Below are 22,223 nucleotides of genomic sequence, written 5' to 3'. Positions count from 1 at the left end.
CGGCGAGGCGATTTTTGTTGTTGTTGCTATTTTTAACCCCCGTATTGTTTTCCTGGCATCTACGTTTTTCTATGCACATCACATTTTCACTTGGCAGCCCAAGGGGGCGGGGGGGGGGGGGGGGAGGAAGGGGTTATGCGTGTTACCAAAATGTCCGGTAAAGGGGTACTTTTCGTGCGACAAAGTCCGGCCCGAGAATTGTAAAAAAAAAGGGGTGTTTTAACTTTTCACCCGGAGATTTCTTTAAAAAGGGGGTGTTTTTTCTTTTTTTTCTCTCATCTCTTTGGACTCCTGAGAAATTATTCCGAATTTAGGTGGGTACATTGAGCATTTTTCATGAATAAGGGGGTTTCCAAGGCAGGAAAAGCCCGCGAAAAGCCCGCGAAAGGGGGGTTCGGAAATGTTGGCAGTCCTCAGATAGGGGGTGCTTTCAAAAAGAGGGAACAAGCATAATGCGTACCCTAAATAACACTGAGTGGGGGGCCGGGGTTTCTGCCCTTTCGGGATCGCCTCCAGCTCCAGCAGACATGGCGCGGCAGCGTGCACACGTACCGTTACTAAAGGCGCAGTAGGCCTGTAACCACTGCTGACGGCGGCACTGCACTGCAAGCTGAATCGGTAATAATAGGCCTACTCATAGAACGGGAAATCTTGCACGCTAATCTAAGTTCTATTTCATTGGTTTAAGGTTTGAAAATTGAAACTCAATATTGTGTTAAAGTTATAACAGAAAAGATAATCTTTATTTTATAATTCCACGGGGGCGATTTTTAATTTTGCAATCGCCCCCGTGAGCAACCTGACGGGGGCGATTATGTAGCTCACGGGGGCGAATCGCCCACCGCCCCCGTTTATTTTGAGCGCTGCTTGTAGACCATCTCTTCAAGATTTGTTAGTACCGCCATCTACCGCTTTATTGTTTAATAATAATAATAATAATAATAGCTTTCTTATGATATAGCGCTTTTCAGGACCGGAGGCCCTCTCAAAGCGCTTTACAGGAAAGTATGTTATTACCCCGGTCATTGGATTCAGGCTTACCCGCACACAATGTATGCACATTCTCCACTCCCTGGGGAGCATTCCAGCCAGGTGTCATTTTTACAAGCGCACACTTGCTAATCTAACCACATTAGCTTTCGCATCCTACCGGGTACCCATTTAACACCTGGGTGGAGAGTGGCAAATGTTTATTATGCATTTATTTCCCTTATATACCTTACTCAATATTGACACCCCCCCCCCCCTCGCTTCTTTTCCCCTTCATTGACAACTAACCAAAATAATATTCTTCTTAGACAGAAGTACCGAGTTTGGATCAAAGCTCCAAATGGATTGGTTTTAATTATGCATGTTTAATTAAACCAACCATAGTATTGACAGTATAGGCGAGTCCAGGAGGGATGTAGGAGTCTTGAGGCTTCCAAACCACCCCACCCCACCCCCTACACACACACACACACACACACTTTTCTGGTTGTTGCTTGACACAAGTCTTTATTATTTGACCAAACCCCTTTGCCCGAGTAGATCCTTTTTATCTGTGTTAAAGGTAATACAAAGTTTTCAGATTTTTTTGTTGTTGAAAATTTAGATGCCCCTATGGACGTATCATAAGCTATATAGACAATAATATTTAGCCCCTAAAACACTTCTGCTTTCGAGAAAAAGTGAATCATAAAAATTTACCGGTGCTCCCCTATGGGCGTATCATAAGCTCTATAGACAATAATATTTAGCCCCTAAAACACTTCTGCTTTCGAGAAAAAGTGAATCATAAAAATTTATCGGTGCTCCCGGTAAATTTTGATAAATTTCAAATAGCGCCTACGGCCATGGTAGCTGTGATATATAATTTCCAAACGAAAAGAGCCAATCGGTCGATTTTAGTCAAGAAACATTGATTTATAGCTAAATTAATATATTGGCCTTGAGAGGGAGCTATACAACACAAATAGTGTATTATTTACAATTTCATCACTTTAGACTAGAGTTCAACCGCGACAACGATCACTGAATATTGTACGATCGCATATGCTTCCAATAAGTTTATTTGAACCAAAGTCATAACCCCATACCAAAACTTTGTAGGCCTATAAATAATTACGTTTAATCCGTTTATACGGGTTTTGCATTTTTAGACTTTTCTCGGAACAGGGAGTTAAATTGCTTATGGTCTGATCAGGCTATTGTTATGTCGTGTAACTAAGCAATATAAGATTAATCTCGAGTCCTCGACCCATTTATTCATCTTGTAATTGAGAAATGTAAGTTGAGATGGGTTTTCAAATAATAATAAAACAAGATCGAAGAAGAAGAAGAACGGAAGAAGAATAGGAAGAAGGATAACAGCACTCAGAATATCTGCACATGTTGAACAGGACATTAGAACTCTCTGACGAGCTATTTTGTTAACGGGTTTTATTTAGCAAAATTAGACTTTCGAGGTGTTTTTTTTTCAATCCACATCATTAACACATGAATAAAGTACATTAAAAGTCCAACTGCTGGATAATAAAACAATGAATTAGTCCGGTACTCAGGGAAAGAAAGGGAGACATATAGATAGAGAGGGGAGAACCTCCCCTCTCTCTTTCTGTCTTTCTTTCTCGACGTCGTCCCTTTCGAGAATCCTTCACTGAAATGGAATTGAGATGAGACACACGATAACATAAACCTTTTTTTTTTTTAATCCCTTCACGAATGTAATAATTATAACGTAGCCTTCACAATTGGTCAATCAGTTGAACCCATGATTATTTTGGAGTATATTTCGTGCTCTTGTTTCAGTCATTTCCCTCATAATGTACCTATAATTCCTGATACTCGATACATGTACTGTTATGTTCTTTCCAACTTATAACTAGTAGCCCCCCCCCCAATAAACAATCAATCACCAAATTGAAATTTTAAAATGGTATTCAGCAGTGGCGTACGCAATATTTTTTCAAGAGGGGGGTTTTAAAATCGGGTCCAAAATTTCGCAACGACTCAGGAAAATTTGAAAATCGCGCCGGCCAAAAAGTCGCTCAGTGGGGGGGGGGGGGGGAGGGGGGGTAAGCAGACACTTTTTTTTTGGGGGGGGGAGTCCAAACAAAATCGCAACGACTCAGCCAGCCGAAAAGTCGCTCAGTGGGGGGGGGGGGGGGGGGGGGGGGGGGGGGGGGTAAGCGGAAACTTTTTTTTTTTTTTTTGTCTCGAAATTTGAAAATTTGACATTTTGCTACGTTGGGGGGGGTGAGGTCACCTTTCTTAGGTCAGCCATGGGTGTAATTTTTTTTTTAATAATTAAAAAAAAAAAAAAAAAAAAAAAAATACAAAGGGGGGGGGGGGGTTTGGTATTTTTTTAGGGGGGTTTACATACATAAAAATACCAAAGGGAGGGGTTTAACCCCCCAAACACCCCCCCCCCCCTGCGTACGCGCCTGGTATTCAGTGTAATTGCAGGATGTACTACATTGGTATTAATTTCGACACAATGATTGAGGATTCGTTCTTCTTGATTTTCATCTTGATTTGTATATTCTGAATAGTTTATGGCCGGTAAATTTATTGAATATCATCAGCCCTTTGGCTGCTTGTTCAGAGTTTTTGTTTTTATCATACTAAACCAATTTGATCAGTCGATCGATATATTAGAAAATCAAACATTCAATATGCATGGGCCTTCCGTACGCCTCGGTAACTAAATTAACAATGCTTTAGCGACCAGACCGACGCGACGGTGAGATATAGGTTCCCGCGATGGATAATAAACAACATTGACAATAACCTTTGGACTCAGTGAGCTATCAAGTTTGGCTCTTTCGCCCCCCCCCCCCCCAATAGTCGAGTGGTACCCAATAATATTAAGCATGACAAAACCAGTCTCATTCGTCGTTTGGATTCGAAAGAGTTATGATTGATCTTAAGTTTCGTCAATACACGATGAGCCATTGACCTTACGATCAAGCAAAAGGCTTTATAATACAATGGTCCGACGTACAAAAGGCTGATAACGGTCAGCTCACTGCAACACGGACATTATAACGCCTTGATTGGCTGTAACGTACTTTTTTATTAGCGATGAGTAGACCTAGCTTTCGTATTGAGTCGCGTAGGAGTTATACAGCGCTAGCATCCAACCAGGGACACTGCCACAAATCGTTTGAGGGTCCATGATCTGACCATAGACGTAATAGAAAAAGCAATAACGCCTTGGCTATATAACGTCCTTTTTATTAGCGATCAGAGTCGTGTGAGGGAGTTACAGCACTAGCATCCAAAAAATCACATTTCGTTTGAGAGTCTCGTCTGACGGCCGACGGTTGTATACGGTACAGCTTCTACTCTGGTAAATACAAATATATCGTACAAAATATAGTCGTTTTCGGAATCATAATTATAATTATGTTGTGCTTATTTACCTCCGTATATATTATTCGAGCTTCATTATGGTTTATCTGACCAAGAAAGCGCATGGCTGTAATTATTTCTTTCTTTTTATCATATTAAACCAATTCGATCAGTCAATCGATAAATTAATAAATTAAACATTCGATATGCATAGGCCTTCCGAACGCCTCGGTAACTGAATTAACAATGCTTTAGCTACCGGATCGACGGTGAGAGGTAGGCCCCGCGATGGACAATAAACAATATTGACAATAAATAAAACCTTTGGACCTGAGCTGTCAAGTTGAGCTCTGTACTTTCTCCCTTTTTCTTTTCTTTTTCTTTTCTTAAATAACACCTAACAGTTCTTTTGGTAAAAGCTTTCTGGTCATCTTTATGTTTGATTTACTTTCCAATCTTTTTATAATTTCTCTATAGAAAATTTGTTTAGAAGCAACTTTTCTCTTGTCTATCCAAGTTATATTTCGTTTAACAATCAATTTATAAATGGTCCAAAATGCTATTGTAAAGAATAAAGTACAATGACTTTCACAATCTATTTTGAGCAGGTGTTGAAGTGAATGTCAGTATCCTTACTTTGTATATTATCTCGTAATATTTCTTTCAGATGTTTAATGAAGGGCTCAATAGTTTGCATTCGATAAATGCGAGATTTATATCCTCTTTTATTCGCGCTGATAAATGAGGAATCGACAAACTGTATGAATTATGCATTTTTTCGTGTCTTTATTTATCATTGGTTACTGTCATTTTTTTACATGTATCATTTAACCATGACCGTGTCGGTACATGAATTCACACCAATATGATAATTGTATTATAATTGTATTACACACTGATTTGAGTATCCAACCCAAATACAGAACTAGTGCTGGAATCTATGCTGAAAGATGAGGAAAATCTGCACCCCATACATAACCCTTAAAATCAAAATATGTGAAATCCAAGCGTGTAGCCAGAGAAGGGGAAACCACGGCTAGAATCCCCTTCTCGTATAAAACGAATGTCCCCTCTGACTTGCCACGAGCCCCCCTGCTAGCCGTCGGGAATATAATGCCCGATCAGACGGGGAAGATTTTATGTAATTTTATGTAACCCGGGTGCACCAAGTTACACGGACAGTTATGATTTCTTTGGACGATATGAATATGAATATTGAAGGACATTTACTCAACCTTGCGCTATGATGTGCATATTTATATATATTAGAAGGAAAGAGGAGATTGTAAACTTTAAACTGATACCAGTCCCATATGCGTGTTTTTGCGTGTTTTTTTGTGGCATGACTCTGAAGTTGGTCAAAGATCTCGAAACTTTGCATTTTCGACGGGACATCATTACTAAGCTAGTGACGTCATGCCGGTAAAGTGCAGGGTTCCCCTGTTTTGTATAATTGTTTCTTGCTGATCTAGATAGATAGTTTATTGGTTTCCAAAAAAAAGTAAAACCATGACACTAAAATTCTTTATCAAAATTCACAAAATCATATAGAATCTTGAGAGTAGAGTCTAGATCTATATGATTTTGCAATTTCTAATGAAGAATCATAAATATAAATAAGAATGACCATTTCAATTAGATGGATTGCCTTCACGATCATGTTTATTTGTTTTGTTTTATTTGGTTTCTTTTAGTTTTAATTCCTTGTTTTGGTTATTAAAATTAAACTGGATACGATTGGAAAGGGGAGAAAAAAAAAAGAGAAAATAATTTTGTATACTGCTTATCCACATTAGGTCTGTGGAATTATTAGTGTGTAGATGAATTGTGAATGGAAATTGTAAAGGTTCACTGATCACACAACATAACTCTCTTTTTAATTTAACTACGAGGAAACAAGGCTGCACTGGCAATAAAATACATGATAAAAAGTATTCCCTTTTCGTTATTTTATTGGGTACTGATTTGCAGACACAACACTTGCAAAGTGTAGTCATGCAAGCAAATAAATGATTCAGAATGAGAATCACATTAATGAGGATCGTGGATATTGCACGGAGTTTAAATGGTCATGCAGGGAGGTGAGATTTAACTCACATGCCCTGGGTCATGTATGAGATGGACATGAATAAATCAAATGCGATGAATAAATAGAGCTTACGACAATGGTAGAAATGACGTCGAAAGTCCATGAAGATGATGACGGATGAAACGAAGAAAGGGGCTCACGCGATGATTGTGCGGAGGCTTGATGATGGAAACGCGACTTCGTTGACGTGGCTGAAGAGCCGAGAAGAACGCGATGTCGATGCCGACGCTCATGATGATGATGAATGTAGCGCTCGGGCGAGAAGAAAAGAGAAGAGATGTGGCGCTCGACGACGAGGCAGTGAGTCGCTCGATGTCGGAGGCCCAGGTTGAAATGTATCAAAGCCGGTATAGTGGTGATCGTGAAGAGCAGTGAGTCGCTCGATGCTGGATCGATGAGCCGGACTTTGTGAAAGTGAAATCATCAGAGTTGCAGTGAGATGGACTCGTTGATGAAAGTTCAGACGAGCTACAGTGAATCGAGCTCGGGTGTGAAAAGAGCTACCGGAACGAAGAAGCTGGCAGCTCCCAGCGGAGAATCAGGTGCCATGTCGGGTCCTGATTTGAACGTTCCACTGAAAGTCTGCCCGTCCTTTGAAGACGGCAGAGAAAGAGTTAGCGACGTGCCATAAAAGAGGTGATAGGCACGAAAGAGAATTCTCCAAAAGAAATGCAGGAGGTTAAAATTGAAGATGGATTTGCTCCTTGTGTATGCATGAAGCAAATTGTAGAAGTAGAGGTGACATTCTCAAATCGACGTGTTGAGGGCGTGTTCATGCTTCACTTTTTCTGGCCAGAATCAGGCATCTGTTACGCGTTTAGTTTAAAACACGGTTGCGTCTTAGCTTACTTTTGTAGAATCACCGAAAAACGGCGATCACGATCGCCGATCGTAAACTCACAAAAAGATGCGTTTACAATTTGTAAACGCGTTGAAATGCGGTCAACGCTCTGACCTCTATTTGGTCTACGTAGCATGCACAGTGAAGGTTTGCGAATCCAGCTGGAATACCAATTAAGGCCACACAAGGAGAATTGCCTGGATGAGCCAGAGAAGTAAGCATGAACAGTGCACCGTGGAACTGCGATCACGATGAGCGTTTACGATGAGCGTTTCAGATCGCCCATTCTACCTTCAAAATCAAGCATGAACGCGCCCTTTTTGAGAGGTGTAGTAGCGAAGAAAGTTAGAGAGAAGATGTTGTTTTCATCCTTCTTGGGAGGCAGGATAAAACAAAGAGAGTTCTGGGAAGGGAGAATGAGTCACTGGTGATAACTGCGGTGTCCAGGGCCATTACGCCATTAAGCTGACACTTTGTCTTGTTGACACATTTAGGGTGGCAGTGCCTGGCATAATGTCGGAGGGCAATGTCCTCCCAAATTGGGTAGAATTGAATAGAAGGAAATGGGCGATAATAGAGAAAAAGTAATATTCCGAATGAAAATATATGAGAAAATCTCATTTGAAATGCCAAACCGTATTGAACATAATATAGCGATCTGGGAAATGTACTGTTCTCCCTGAACGAGTTACAACAAGCATGGTATGTGAAAGGCTTTCAGTAGTAATGAATAGAATAGTAATACATGACATGGTATGCATCAAATAAACGTGTATAAATGCAAGAGCATAAAACATTCGAAACAACAGATTCCATGCAGTCCTCATCTACTACTCCCTTCATATACAATAATCTATAGTATTTTTGTTTAAGTACATGTCTTTTGCTCCAGTGGTATTTAATTTGGTTTTTATTTCGTCAAAAGTATATGGTTAGTATTAAAAGAATAATTTTATGTTAGGATTGGGCTATTTTGGTCGAGGGTTGAAGTTATAGAACCTCTCATACGAACTTACCGCGGAGCACTCGATTTATTGTCGTCGTATACTATAGGAGTACTTTGTACAACCCGAACGAGAACTAGGTCTCTTATAGACAATTTTCTCTCTTGAAAGTCAAATAGCCCTTTCATTTCATTTAAGAAATAACCTCTTTTTTTTTTTGGAAAGACAATTTCTCTCTTGAAAAGGCTCTGCCAGACCCCTCAAGCTCTGCCATGTTGTATGGATCCATTAGAAAGCAAATTAAGCCCACTCAATAATTAATATATATATTAAAACGTCACTGCAAGAAATCCACGTAAGAGGCATTTTGAAAGTTTTAAGAAAATTCCTTCAAATTCCAGGATATTGGGTGTTATTTTTCAGGAAACTCTATTTAAACGAGTGGAAGCACTGGCGGTTCTGGTTTTTTTTAAACTGTAACAATTCCCCTTGGATCATATATAGACCAAAAACAAGCCACATTAATTATCTTCAGTATACAAGTGTCATTACGGACCTTATAGCTTTCATAGAAATCGCTTCTGGACCGTCAAAGAAAAAGTTTGAGAACCCCTGGTCTACGCATTATACACATCAGGACCAACTTGACAACTTGACAAAAATTTCAGGGGGGTTCGACCCCCCCCCCCCCCCTGCGTACGCGCCTGCATGTGCATCCCTTCCTCCTTATTCCCTTATCCATCGTTACCGTCACTACCATTTGAGTAGGACCGGCCCCCTCTTCAATAACGGCTCCCAAGCCATCAAGAATGACCCCATAATTTATAGATTACCATTCTGCCGTTCTCTGGAGGGGCCAGGCGCGGCCTTTTCAGAAGTGTTTCTACACTAACCTTTTCATGCACTACGGCTTAACATAAACAAGCATGCTAAGATTTTTTTGAAAAGAAGCATAATTCCGACTCAGTTTCGCATAACCTAAAAATAAGAATACGGCCAGTCACCCCTTCCCCCCCCCCCCCCCCTCAACGCATCCGCCTTCACGCACCCCCTCCCCCTTTCCCCTTGTCTTTCCCTTATTCGTCGTTACTGTCACTAATTATTAGTGCCATTTCGTTGTCTTTCTTTCTCCCCGGCTCCTCTCTTCTTTTCTTTCCTCTTTTTTGAACTCTCTCTCTCTTTTCTTTTCTTTTTTCTTTCTTCTCTTTTCTTTTATCTTCTCCTTTTTTCCCCTTTTTTTTTGCGCCGCCAATAGGGGGGGGGGGGGGGGGGGGCGCGGCCGTTTCGGCCCACCCTGGATCCGCCACTGCTCTATATACGAACTTACCGCGGAGCACTCGATTTATTGTCGTCGTAAACTATAGGTCCTTTGTACAACCCGAACGAGAACCAGTTACGAATCTCTCTCTATTCAGGTTAGTTCCATCATAAAGGCCGTATATTTACGACAGGCCTTGTAAAATAGAATAACATCTTTTGAATGTGGATTTACAGAAGAATGATGAAAATATCCTTGAAACAATATTGTACAAGTCATTACAGGGCGTAAACAAATTGCACTACATACTCTCGTGGCTAAATAATATTTACGACAGGCCTTGTAAAATAGAATAACATCTTTTGAATGTGGATTTACAGAAGAATGATGAAAATATCCTTGAAACGAATTAAAGCCAACAGAGAGATATTGTACAAGTCATTACAGGGCGTAAACAAAATTCACTTCGTGAGCAATTCCAGGCAGGATACAAGCCTTCCCACAGCACGGAAACTGCCCTGCTTCGTGTAAAGCAGGACATTCTTCAATAGATTGACCAGAAGAGGGAAGTACTACTTGTGCTACTAGATCTGAGCGCTGCCTTCGACAGCATAGATCATTCTATTCTGCTGTCAAGACTTCAGACTGAGTATGGCATAAAGGAGACAGCCCTTCAATGGTTTACATCGTATCTCACTGGACGTTCCTCACGTGTCTCTGTGAAGGGGAAATATTCTGAAACTCATTACACTAGATACGGCGTTCCGCAAGGCTCAGTACTTGGGCCTCAGCTTTTCACGATGTACATCCGACCTGTTGGAGATATCATCAAACGCCATGATCTCCAGTATCATCTTTACGCAGATGATACTCAGATTTATTGTAGTTTTGATCCACGCAATCAAGCTAGTCTCGATGAAGCCTGCAATAGGTTGGAAACATGTATAGGCGAGTTGAGTCGATGGATGACAAGCAATATGCTGAAACTTAATGAAGACAAATCGGAAATCATCATTCTGTCATCCAGCAGACTCCGCCCTTCAGGTGATCTGAGCCTGCAGATTGGAAACGCCACTGTAAACAGTTGATCCATCAACAACTGTTAAAAATCTTGGTGTTTATTTTGACCAGACTTTGTCAATGTCGGAACATGTTCGTAGAGTGTGCCAGGTGGCCAATTTCCATATGAGAAACATATGTCATGTGAGAAAGTACCTTACAGGTGAAGCTTGTAGTCATGCAGTACGTTCTCTAGTTTTGAGCAGGCTTGATTACGGTAATTCCCTTCTGGCAAATGTGAATGCCGGGGATTTAAAAAGACTTCAAAAAATTCAAAATCGAGCGGCTCGTCTGGTGCTTGGTGCAAAGAAAAGAGAGCCAAGTGCTCCTCTGTTGAAGCAACCACACTGGCTTCCCATCAAACAGCGAATTGAATTCAAACTAGCACTTTTAGTGTACAAGGTAGTGCTTAATGCATTCTGCTCCACACTATCTGTCTATCATGCTTACTACTCCTCCAGTTTCCAGATACCATCTACGTTCACGGAACGATCAGACACTATTACTGATCCCACGCACCAACACCAAGGCAGCCGAACGCTCATTCTCTTATGCTGGACCATCCACCTGGAACACTCTACCACAACACCTCCGCCTATGTAGTACAGAAGACACTTTCAAAAAGAAACTTAAAACCCAACTCTTTCCATCTTGAATCCATAATGTACATTTTGAGTAGCTAAATTTTCTTTTTGTTCATAATATCTTAATTACTGTTCCTTGTTTAATTGTTATGATTTGTATGTCTCTTTTCTGTTGAATAGCGCTCTGATCAGTTTGTCTGTAGTAGCGCTCAATAAGAATCAATTATTATTATTATTGTTATTATTACATACTCTCGTGGCTAAATATTATTGATTCTCGATGATTAAGCCGACCATGGAGTGTACTATCAGTCATTTCCGTTGTAAGAACAAAATTAATGTAATAATTATAAAATGGAGGAGAAAATGTGTTTCATAATGAAGATTAAACATAGTAGTGAATGTGATTAAGTAGACACAAAAAAATTGCCAGCTTGGAAGAGTTATAAAAGCATATTTTGTCTTTTGACTATCTCTTATGTAGGGCGAGAAGGATTTGGTGAAGACAGACGGAGTCTAAAGAAAGGACCAATGCCATGGCGAAAATTACCTCTTTTTTCTGATCGATATTAAGGCGACGATAATATGACAATAAAATGTAGCATAACAAAGTTAAGCTGTTCATGGACGACAATTTTCATCTACACGCAGACAAAATCACGAGTCAGTTACGAGACGATTTGTTGTATTTAATAAAGATCATAAGCATTGTACTATTACACACTGAATGTATTATAATAGTATGCCAGTAAATGAGTAATACCTGTTATCTCATAAGATTACAGTTTAATGCATGTATATATCTATCTTCTAAAATATCTTTGCCACCGTCAAACACAGATGTGTCTAGGCCTATGATCTCTAATCACAAACAGTATATATATTCAGCTATCCGCATAAACAACTACTGTATTCTTTATAATCTGCACATTTTGCAGAATTTTGCTGAATATATATACTGTTTGTGATTAGAGATAATAGACAACTCTACTGCCACTGGTATGGTTTTACCTGACTGCTAAGAAAGCATACATGCTTGTAAGTAAGCAACCAGACGTCCGACGGCTTTAGGTCCTCTCCGAGGGACCTGGTAATGAGGATTAATGCCTTACCAAAGGGCACTATAGCCATTAACTCGTCACTAGGACCCCAGGAAAGAAACCTCCATAGTTTGAATATGTTAAAGGTAAAGACCAGTTATGGTCATGCGATTGCATTGTGAAAGAAACGTTGTGGAATCGATCAGAAAAGGTGCTAGCATCTAGCATCTGCAAGGTTCTGGAATCATCAAAATGATAAGAAATTTGGCCCATTCTTCGTAAAGTTACAAGCACTATACACAGAAAGATGTATATGGGACTACCCTATATCTCTCACAGACCATGAGAGAAACAAATTTACCAAATATATGAATTAGTAGGCGGTTTCCCGGCAAATTTTTTATCATCGTGTATTAGTCAAAACATATTCTTTCACATGATTGGTAATGAGAGCTTCCATTTCATTTTTTGAAATTGGGGCGTTTCCAATACTGGTCTTTACCTTTAATAAACCGGTCTGTTGATTACAGTTCACTCACTCCCCTGGCCTGGCGCCTGAGACGAGTCAAGGGTTCTCCATCTGGTTCTATGTACTCTGGGCGCTGAACTAGTCGATTGTTTAATAGTCATACGGCCTTCAGCTCTCTTTTTCTTAGTCTTCCTTGGCTTCTTTTCCCCTAACTAATAAGGTGTCCAGTGTAAAATGTGTTTGGGTTTGGCATTAATTAGTTGACATGCGGCAAACATGTCCGAGACATGCAAGGTCTAATTATTAATCTTAGTTTCCTTTATTGTAAAGGATATATTTGTTTCCAATCCACTATACCACATAGAGCTACGTGCACTTCCACTATTCGTTACAAACACATACAAACAAGCACGCTCGCGTGCACATGCACACACACACACGCACACACACACACTCACACAGACACACACACACACGCACACACCCACACACACACACACACACACACAATGTATATATACACTTGCACAACACACTCACAAACTCATACACAACGATCATTTGAACACTTTAATTTTAAGGTTTTTTTTTTTGTTTTTTTGTTTTTTGTTTTGTTTTTTGTTTTTTTTGAGGCCGCCATCCTTGTCAAGCTTTGCTTATGATTGCGGTCTCCTGCACTTTTCCAATAGAAAAGTTCGGATAATACTTTGAATTTATGATTATATGTTATGGAAATAGTAAGTTTCGTTATCATATGTACATATATTATGTAAAAAAACATTTTGACATGAAGAAATTATTGTTTGTTTATGTTGTATTATAACTTACATTTATATGTTCTTTGTTATTCAGTTATATTTTATATGGAAAAAATGCAGAAATCAAATCAAATCAAATCAAAATCAAATCAATCGATGATTATTATTGTTTATGATTCAAGATAAACTTGAGTTCTGGTAAAAAAAGAAAATGAATTCTCACATAATCTAACGAAACTTACACTGAATGTTCAAGATTACAAATAAATTTCATGTGCCAAACAATTTTGGAAGAAAATGTATACTGGCTGAGTAATGAGCATAGAAAGATAAGGAAATCAGGGTAGTACTAGCCCCGACACCATGTGTGTTGTCCCATATACATCTATCTGTGTAAGTGATTGTTACTTTACCAAGACTCTGCCAAATTTATGATGATTTTGATGACTCTAGAACCTTGCATTACACACCATTACTTACATGCTATATGATCAACTTTTCTGATCCATTCCACACCTTTTCTTTCACAATGCAATCGCATTACCAGTACTCAAGTTTATCTTTAAAATGATTATAGTAGACACATTATTGGGCATTAGACAAACTGGGAATTAGACCGACAGGAACTTAGACTAATAAGCAATAGACCAAATGGGTATTTGATTTATTGGAGATTAGACCAAATGGAAATTTGGCCAAATAATAATTAGCCTAAAGGGTCATTAGACTAAATGATAAGTAGATGACATGTTTATTAGACCGTGTTGATAACAAATGTGCTGGGTGTAAACCACACGGCAATAAAGTCTTGTAATCATTTACAGGATATTGGATGTCAGTGGAAGGAAATACTGAACGAGCTATAGGCGTAGACCTATGCCAAAGCAGTAGTCGAATCGGAACGATTAATGTATATCGTGAAAATGCATGATACCCTTTCCCTGCACATTGATGAAAATGTACTTTGGAACATGCTTTGTTACCACGCGATTACCAAAACAAATTATTGAATTCAACAAGGAAATATTCTTTTGTTTGCAAGTTGTAGAATAGTAAAGAGTCAGAGAGGGTTAAATAAGTTCGCGATCATTTCCAGTTGTCTGATTAAGATATTAGGGCCAGGGGCGTCGATACGGGGTGCGTATAGTAGTAGCCTTGTATTATTTTGAAAATATATATGATGACCGTGTAATTACGACTCATGTGCCCCCCCCCCCCCTCCCCCCAATCTTGAAGATGACTCAACACCTCCATTTGTCTACCCCGCCCCTACGGCATCGGCATGTAACTCGTTTCTGCATAATACGATTACATTCTATATTGACGCCGTTTCTTATGTTTGCCTTTTGAACAGGTATACGTTGGAACCGTACCGCAATGCTCACGAATCATTCAGCCGGTAAATGACCATTTGATCTGATCTACTGCTGAATGTCGATGTCGTCATAAGCACAAAAGCTACAACAATGGCTAAGCCGGGTGCCAGAATCATCCTTGCCGCTCGGTTCACCTTCTTCTGCATGGAGATTGGTCTTGCCAAGTCATTCGGCGTGCTCGTCCCCGAATTGGAAGAACAGCTGCAGACTTCGAACGCCATCATCGGTCTCATCACATCACTCTCCTTGGCAACGATGTACCTAGGATGTAAGAATATGCTTTGTTTTTTTTATGGAAGTGAGGTGAGAGGAAAATGAAGGAGGGATAGAAGAGGAAGTTATACATAGGTCTAGTACTAGTAGAAGGAGTGGTGATAGTAGATTGCATGGTAAGGTACTATAATTATAAGGGTCATATTCTATTAATTCATCTAAACCCGACCTGGGTCAAGTCTCACGCCTGGCTGGAATGCTCCCCATGGCAGTGGCGGATCCAGGGGGGGGGGCCGGGCCCCCCCCCCCCCCCCTTGAGAAAAAAATCATGTAAAATCACGTGATTTTTACCTTTTTTGGGGGTTGGCCCCCCCCCCCCCCCTGGCGCTCAAGGGGGTGGGGGGGTGCAAATTGAAATTTGTTTAAGGATCAAAAAAAAAAAAAATGTGCTCACTACCCTCACTAAAAAGGTGACCTTACCCCCCCCCCCCCCCCAACGGAGCAAAATGTCAAATTTTCAAATTTAGAGACCAAAAAAAAAAAAGAGTGTCCTCTTACCCCCTCTCCCCTTACCTCCTCTTATAGAAGCAGAAAATGAGAAAAACATGCCATTGAAGGTGTGAGGAAAAACCGATTAAAAATAAGAAAATTATGAATTGTTGAAGGTGCAGTCAATCAATCACACACAGATTAGCAACTATGTATATCGTATCTTGCGAGCTCCCCTCCCATTTTCGATGGTATATTCATTATTCACCTAAATATAATTATGGCAATTGTGTTTGTATACAACCCCTACACGTAAGAGAATCTATTCTGTCATTAAAAAGAAAATAAAGGTTTATGAAATTTTTTGTGCAGAGCAAATTGGAGAAGAGCTCGCATGATAATATACGCCAGTGTTGCTAATTAAAGTTTCACTATTTTCCTATTTCTAATCAGTTTTTGCTCAAACTCTCACTAATTTGTTTCTATTATTTTCTGCTTTTATCAAAACCAATTTGACATCATGGCGCGGGACTACTGTTAAGTAATATCACTCTATTTTATCACTGTTTATCACTACAAATTCTATAAAAAGGCATGTTGCTGGAAAATATAATGGTGACGTTCGGTAAAAAACCCAGACATAAGTATGGTAATAGTATGCGGGGCCAAATGCCACATACTTTTCTAAAGTAGATCAGACACATCACCGCCGTGCATCATTGTATGTGAATGGAAACCTGCACGTTTCGTCACCATGACCTCACGACCCGTAGTTGGTACACGTACGTTGCACATGGTTGACAAGTCTAATTGCTAATGAGGCTGATAACATACATGTATATAGCATGACCAGGCGAGTACGCAGGGGGAGGGGGGGGGGGGGGTGTTTTGGGGGTTAACCCCCCCCCTAAATTTTCTTTTTGAAAAAAATGAATGCTGACCTCTCGTCGTTGACGCGGGGATGGGGGGGGGGGGGGTAGAGAGGTGGGTGGGAGGGATGATACCTGATCAGGGAACATGACTGCGTGGAGGGAAATCTTTGAATGAATGTGTTTTTATTGTCAAAGGTGTATTTTCTTGTAGTTTAATTGATCCCCATTTGAGATTGATCGAGAATAATGATTTTGTTGAATTCTTTTCATCAATGCTTTGGGTATTATTTTGCCTATTTACATGAAAGAGCCGGTAGTATGGCAAGCCAATTTAACATAATGTCGTGATATCAAACATTACAATTCTTGATATCAACATTTTTCATTTATTAACAACGGGGAATCATTTCTTGAATCTTGATATTATGAATTATAATTATGTTTTGTATCACGAAATATAGGATTAAGTGATCAAACGGCTTGCCATACGGTAAAGCATTATCCACTATAATAATAATAATAATAGTAATGATAATAACAGTCATGATAATAATAACAATAATCATAATAATTATAATAGAAATGAAAGTACTTCTATATAATAATGATAAAAGTGGAGTCTTGTATAGCGCTCATGTCAGGCACATTGTCACTCCAAACGCTACATTATTATCACCCTGGTGTTATATTAGCACGGCTGCCATTACAGCGCTCGAGCTTTTTTAGGAAATAGTTCTTGCTGGGTACCCATTGACCTCACCTGGGTGAAGTGTGACAAAATGTAGACTAATGCCTTGCCAACGGACATTAGTGCTGCCACAGAGATTCGAATCCCGTACCTTGTGGTTCACAGTCCGGAGACTGGAGTCGCCATGGAATGTTGGAATAATCTTGCATATAATAATCCTTTATAAGAATAAAGTTTGTTGCGGCCAATTGAAAATTGCTTTATGCTGTGATTTTAATTTTTCACTATTATGACGTTACAAAAGCATGGGAATAAACCAATAATGACATAATAATAATAATAATGATAATAATAATAATAATAATAATAATAATATTCATAGTAATAGGTCCATTTATAAAGCGCAGCTATATACTCTACACTGGCTGTTGCTGAGCTGCCATAAGAAAGCGCAAATTATTCAAGGAATACTTTCCTACTGGGTACCGATTTACTTCACCTGGGTGGAGTACCTTGCCAGTTGCCAAAGGACATTGGTGCCGCAGCGGGACTCGAACCGTGAACCATGTGAACCACTAGACCACGTCACCTCTACACAAAAATTGGGTGGCCACTATCATCATGACTATTTTCATCAAGCCATTTTGGATAGCCATTTAATTCATTTCGCGTTTTTTCTTTATTTTGTTTTCTCACCCCCTCAAAGCCCCGATCGCGAAGATACTCATACACCAACTTCCTCGTCCTCGTATGCTAACAACTCTGTCCGGACTGGCGGGAGGATGTGCTCTGATTGCAACAGCATTCACCCGAAATCTTGTTTTCCTGGGACTTCTCTTCATGTTCGTAGGTAGGTAATCAGCCAAGTCATTTTGCACGCCCACTTACCGTACATTTTTACTTTAAAAATCTGTGCTACAATATTGCGCTGATTAAACTAAAGATGCATTTTTTTATTGCAAAATAACAGCCCAAGGATGCGTTTTCATAGCAAAAGAACAGCTTTGAGGTGCATCATTGCAAAATTACAGTCTAAGGGGGGCAAAACTAATGTATATATTCGCATCATGTTTGACCTGAATGAAAATTGTAATTATTTGATCATGATCTTCTTGATAATCCAAAGGGTTTGATAGAAGCAATGACGGGATAAAATCTCACCGAATACAAACAGCTTTTAAACATAATTTTTTGGCTACAATGACTTAAAAAAAAGTATATTCTAAACGATAATCAAATTGAATATGGAATGTAAGTACTTATTAGGACCTATAATGCATGGGGACTTGTGTTCATCCTTGATCATGATGACCGCAAGTATGATATACAAAGTAGGATTTGCAGGATGTAAAGCCTCGGTCACAAATGCCATTACGAACTGCTACGAACGCCGTACGAACGATTTTCAGACACTAAATTCGGGAAGACAATGGAAAAACAGGGACATTCGTACGAAATTATCGTTCGTTCGAACCTTTGTGACCGTAGCATAAGAAATCCTCTGTCCCTGTGTCACAATATTGAACTTTTATTTGCTTGCAGGATTATGTTGCTCGGTGGTAAATCTTCAAGCACTTGTGCTCCTACACGACTACTACCAGGAAGAATTCCCTTTTGCGAGCTGCATCTCCGTTCTTGGTATTCCTTTTGGTGCCGTTGTCTTGCCCCCGATCACAGAGAAGCTCTTAGAGCAATATGGATTGAGCGGCACGCTGATGGTAGTGGGGGCGCTGGTTCTGAACATGATTCCGATTGGGCTGGTGCTAAAAGTTCCAAGAACCCGTCCAGGTGGTAAGAGTCCGGAGGAAAAGAGAGAGCTTGATCCATTCATGCTAGTGAAAGCGTGTGAAACTCAAGAATATGTTCAAATACCATCCGCCAAAGATATGACGAGTGATGCATGTCCAGATGATGAAGATACTCAAGGAGATGGGCATTCGACGATGGTCAATGGGCGGAGGCTAACAGGAGAAAATGAGTCTATGATCCAGCGTGACGGACCTGTGTTGTCTTCAGAGGCGAATACTGCACCCATTTGTGATACAGAGATTGCACGATGTCCGCAGTCTGCAGAAGACACTTCACTTTACACGGGTAGAACAGATAAAGCACGGCAGCTTTCGCACAATTCCAAAAGCTCTAGCGAGGACATTCGTATGGTTGAAGGGTCGATTATATCATCTTGCCTTTCCATTTTCCATTTCGATGTCTTGATTAAGGAGCCGCTATTTTCGATCCTCCTTATTCCAAGTACTCTCTTGTCCTTCTTGGTGACAGGTGGATGGGTTCTTTTCGTCGTTCTCTACGCGGTCGAGCACGGAATCGACATCGCCCGCGGAACCTATCTCACAACATCCGGAGCCGTTGGCGGCATTGTTTCGTCCATCCTTATGTCCATTGGTCTTCGCTATCGCCCGGAATGGAGTCCGCTGTACTTGCTGTGGAACCAGGCGTTGCAGACTGTCGTGTTCTTCCTCCAGATACTCTACTCATCGTACAGTTACCTGATGGTAATGTCCTTCCTTATCGGCTTCGGATTATTCGGCCATAACGTGACCATTGAAGCCGTGTTGTCTGAGGTTGTACAGAGCAAGAACTTCCCTGATGCGTGCAGTGTCTTCTACCTGATCGTCGGCATTGGATACATCGGGTCGGGTTACATTGCAGGTATCAATACTCAGTCAATACGTTTCAAATATGACACAGAAATTATATCCTTTGTTCAATGCCGACTATATCGGATAGGATAAATCGCATCCAAATAAAACAATGACTTGGTTTGGATACTTTGGGTACGTAGGGTAAGAAAATTATGCAGCATTGTATTCCGACATCGGTCCAAGTCGAGTCCGGCATGATAGCTACCTCTTCGAATACCACTCCGTACAACAACACCTACATCGGAATATCTGCCCCTCCCCGACAGCTTTCACCTCGAACGAATACCTCCCTGTACCCAAGGGTAGTATTTGTCCTTTGGGTGTAAGTCCGGGGATTATTTTCCTGGCGGTAAATGCCCTAGCAGATCGTTGTCCGGGAGTGGGGAGATATTCTTTCGGATGCAAACCCGGACACGTTTTCTTAGAGTGATTATCCCTCGGATAGTCGTCCATACAGGTTATGAACGCAATTTTGGTTCAATTGTTTTCGTCATGACTGACAGTTTGTGACGGTAGTTCCTATAGTGAGTTGACTAGGGTATATAGACCTACACTTTCAGGAATAGAAGTTTTCTAGCGCTGTCCCGGGGTTTTCTTTTTCTATTTCCTGTATCCGTGATGACATCGTAGCTGTTGTTCCAAAGACCTTACATAAGTTTGTTTTCTCTTGTCCTTGTCTAATTTTACATAGGTTTCGTCCGAGATCAAACCGGTAACATCGAGCTCCTATTCGTGTTTCTTGGGGCGACTTCAATGGCATCATGCGGTCTCATCTTGTTGATCGTAATACTCATGCGAAGAAAACCAAACCTGCGAAGCCTTGATTCAGTACAAAAGGAAGATCAGAAGTCAGACGAAGCAAGACGTGTCTAATCAACACAGTGGAGGAAAACGGCTTTCATCTCATGTTTTGGTCATACTTTAACATTATCAAAAAAACTTTAAAAAAAAACAACATGAGGCAATTTCAATATCCGTGTTCATCACTCATTAAACGTTACGTAATCCGAGTAAGGTTTCAATAGTGGGGGCTGTTAGGGCTAAATAGGGGTTGTTTGGTGCAGATTCTTCTAAAAGCACCAAATTTGGCCCAGAGGTAGATTATACCCATAGAGATATATATACTTAAGTGTTAGTAGTATATATCTCTATGATTATACCGTACTTTTAAGATTTCTGCCGGACGCCAAGAAGGGCGCCCTCTGGGTATGCCATATTGGGCAAATCCAAAATGGCCGCCATCTGAGTTAAAGGTCAAGCGTAGTTCCAAAAGGAAAAGCGCTTGTATGATAATAGTTTATATATTTATGGGATTTTGGGGGTCAGAGAATCTGATTATGATGTTCTTTCATCGATTTGAGGTCTCCTTGGGGCTGCCATACTGGCCATATTGGTCAAATCCAAAATGGCCGCCATCTGATAGTTACAGGTCAAGTGTAGTTACTAAAGGAAATGGGCTAGTATGATAAAAGTTTATATATTTATGGGGGTTTTCGGGGTCAGAGAATCTGATTATGATGTTCTTTCATCGATTTGAGATCTCCTCGGGTCATACTGATAATATTGGTCAAATCCAAAATAGCCGCCATCTGAGTTACATGTCAAGTGTAGTAACGAAAGGAAATGGGCTAGTATGATAACAGTTTATGGAGTTTTCGGGGTCAGAGAATCTGATTATGATGTTCTTTCATCGATTTAAGGTCTCCTTGGGGCTGTCCTGCTGGTCATATTGGTCAAATCTACAATGGCTGCCACCTTTGAGTAAAAGGTCAAGTGTAGTTCCAAAAGGAAAAGGGATAGTATCATAAAAGCTTATATAGTAAGGGGGTTTTCGGGGTCAGAGAATCTGATTATGATATTGCTTGTATCAATTACAGGTCTCCTTAGGGCTGTCATGCTGGCCATATTGGCCAAATAAAAAATGGCCGCCATCCCAGTTAAAGGTCAAGCGTAGTTCCAAAAGGAAAAAGACCAGTATGCTAAAAGTTGATAAATTCATGGGGTTTCCGGGGTCGGATAATCTGATCATGATGTTCTTTTATCGATTTTATGTCACCATCCTGTCCTAAGGCTACACTGAAGTCGATTTCCTGGTTGAAGAAGATGACGAAAGATGCGCCAAATTCACACTTGAGTGGCTATAAATCTTGGCCTGTGCCCATATGTTTCATCGATATGCATCGATATTCAAAATGTGAAGTCTTATCAACTTATGAAGATATGCTTACTTTTTAGAAGAAAATCGTTCATCTGTTGTTTTGATGGGTGATATAAATTTGAATATTTTACATGAGCCTCTAAGTTCTGAATGTAAAAAATATTGTCAATTAAATGATATACATGACCTGCATCAAATTAATACTATGGAATGTACACGTGTTACGTCAGATTCAAGCTCTCTTCTTGATCACATGTTGTGCAATCAGCCAGAAAATGTAGATTCTTGGGGTGTTATAGATATTGGTTTCAGCGATCACTCGTTGAGTTTTTTATCTTGGAAGGTTCAGAATTCAAACAACACGTGCACTCATGCAAACTTAATCACTTT

General features: G+C 40.1%; 1 protein-coding gene across 2 annotated transcripts; it reads left to right on the top strand.

Moving 5' to 3' along the window:
- The first annotated feature begins 3,911 nt into the window (after window positions 1-3,911).
- On the top strand, window positions 3,912-20,922 carry LOC593663 (monocarboxylate transporter 9). 2 transcript variants are annotated; one of them, XM_793133.4, is made up of 5 exons: window positions 3,912-4,333; window positions 14,732-15,021; window positions 17,722-17,865; window positions 18,558-19,682; window positions 20,367-20,922. In XM_793133.4, the coding sequence occupies exons 2-5, from the start codon at window positions 14,844-14,846 to the stop codon at window positions 20,546-20,548; spliced, it is 1,629 nt and encodes a 542-aa protein (XP_798226.2). In that variant the 5' UTR covers window positions 3,912-4,333; window positions 14,732-14,843; the 3' UTR covers window positions 20,549-20,922. The 2 variants fall into 2 exon arrangements, with proteins under 2 accessions (XP_798226.2, XP_011679232.2); XM_011680930.2 differs by having other exon boundaries at window positions 3,913-4,333; window positions 19,293-19,682.
- Window positions 20,923-22,223: the final 1,301 nt, after the last annotated feature.

The sequence above is a fragment of the Strongylocentrotus purpuratus genome, unplaced genomic scaffold, assembly GCF_000002235.5.
Source record: "Strongylocentrotus purpuratus isolate Spur 01 unplaced genomic scaffold, Spur_5.0 spur5_scaffold_11, whole genome shotgun sequence".
In the NCBI taxonomy this organism is placed as follows: Eukaryota; Metazoa; Echinodermata; class Echinoidea; order Camarodonta; family Strongylocentrotidae; genus Strongylocentrotus; species Strongylocentrotus purpuratus.
This window is presented reverse-complemented; position numbering and strand designations above follow the sequence as displayed.

Bases quoted from the DNA above. Each gene is read 5' to 3' on its own strand.
- LOC593663 (XM_793133.4), top strand. From the start codon at position 14,844: ATGGCTAAGCCGGGTGCCAGAATCATCCTTGCCGCTCGGTTCACCTTC. The intron at 15,022-17,721 runs GTAAGAATATGC...ACCCCCTCAAAG, and splicing joins GGCAACGATGTACCTAGGAT to CCCCGATCGCGAAGATACTC. The intron at 19,683-20,366 runs GTATCAATACTC...AATTTTACATAG, and splicing joins CGGGTCGGGTTACATTGCAG to GTTTCGTCCGAGATCAAACC.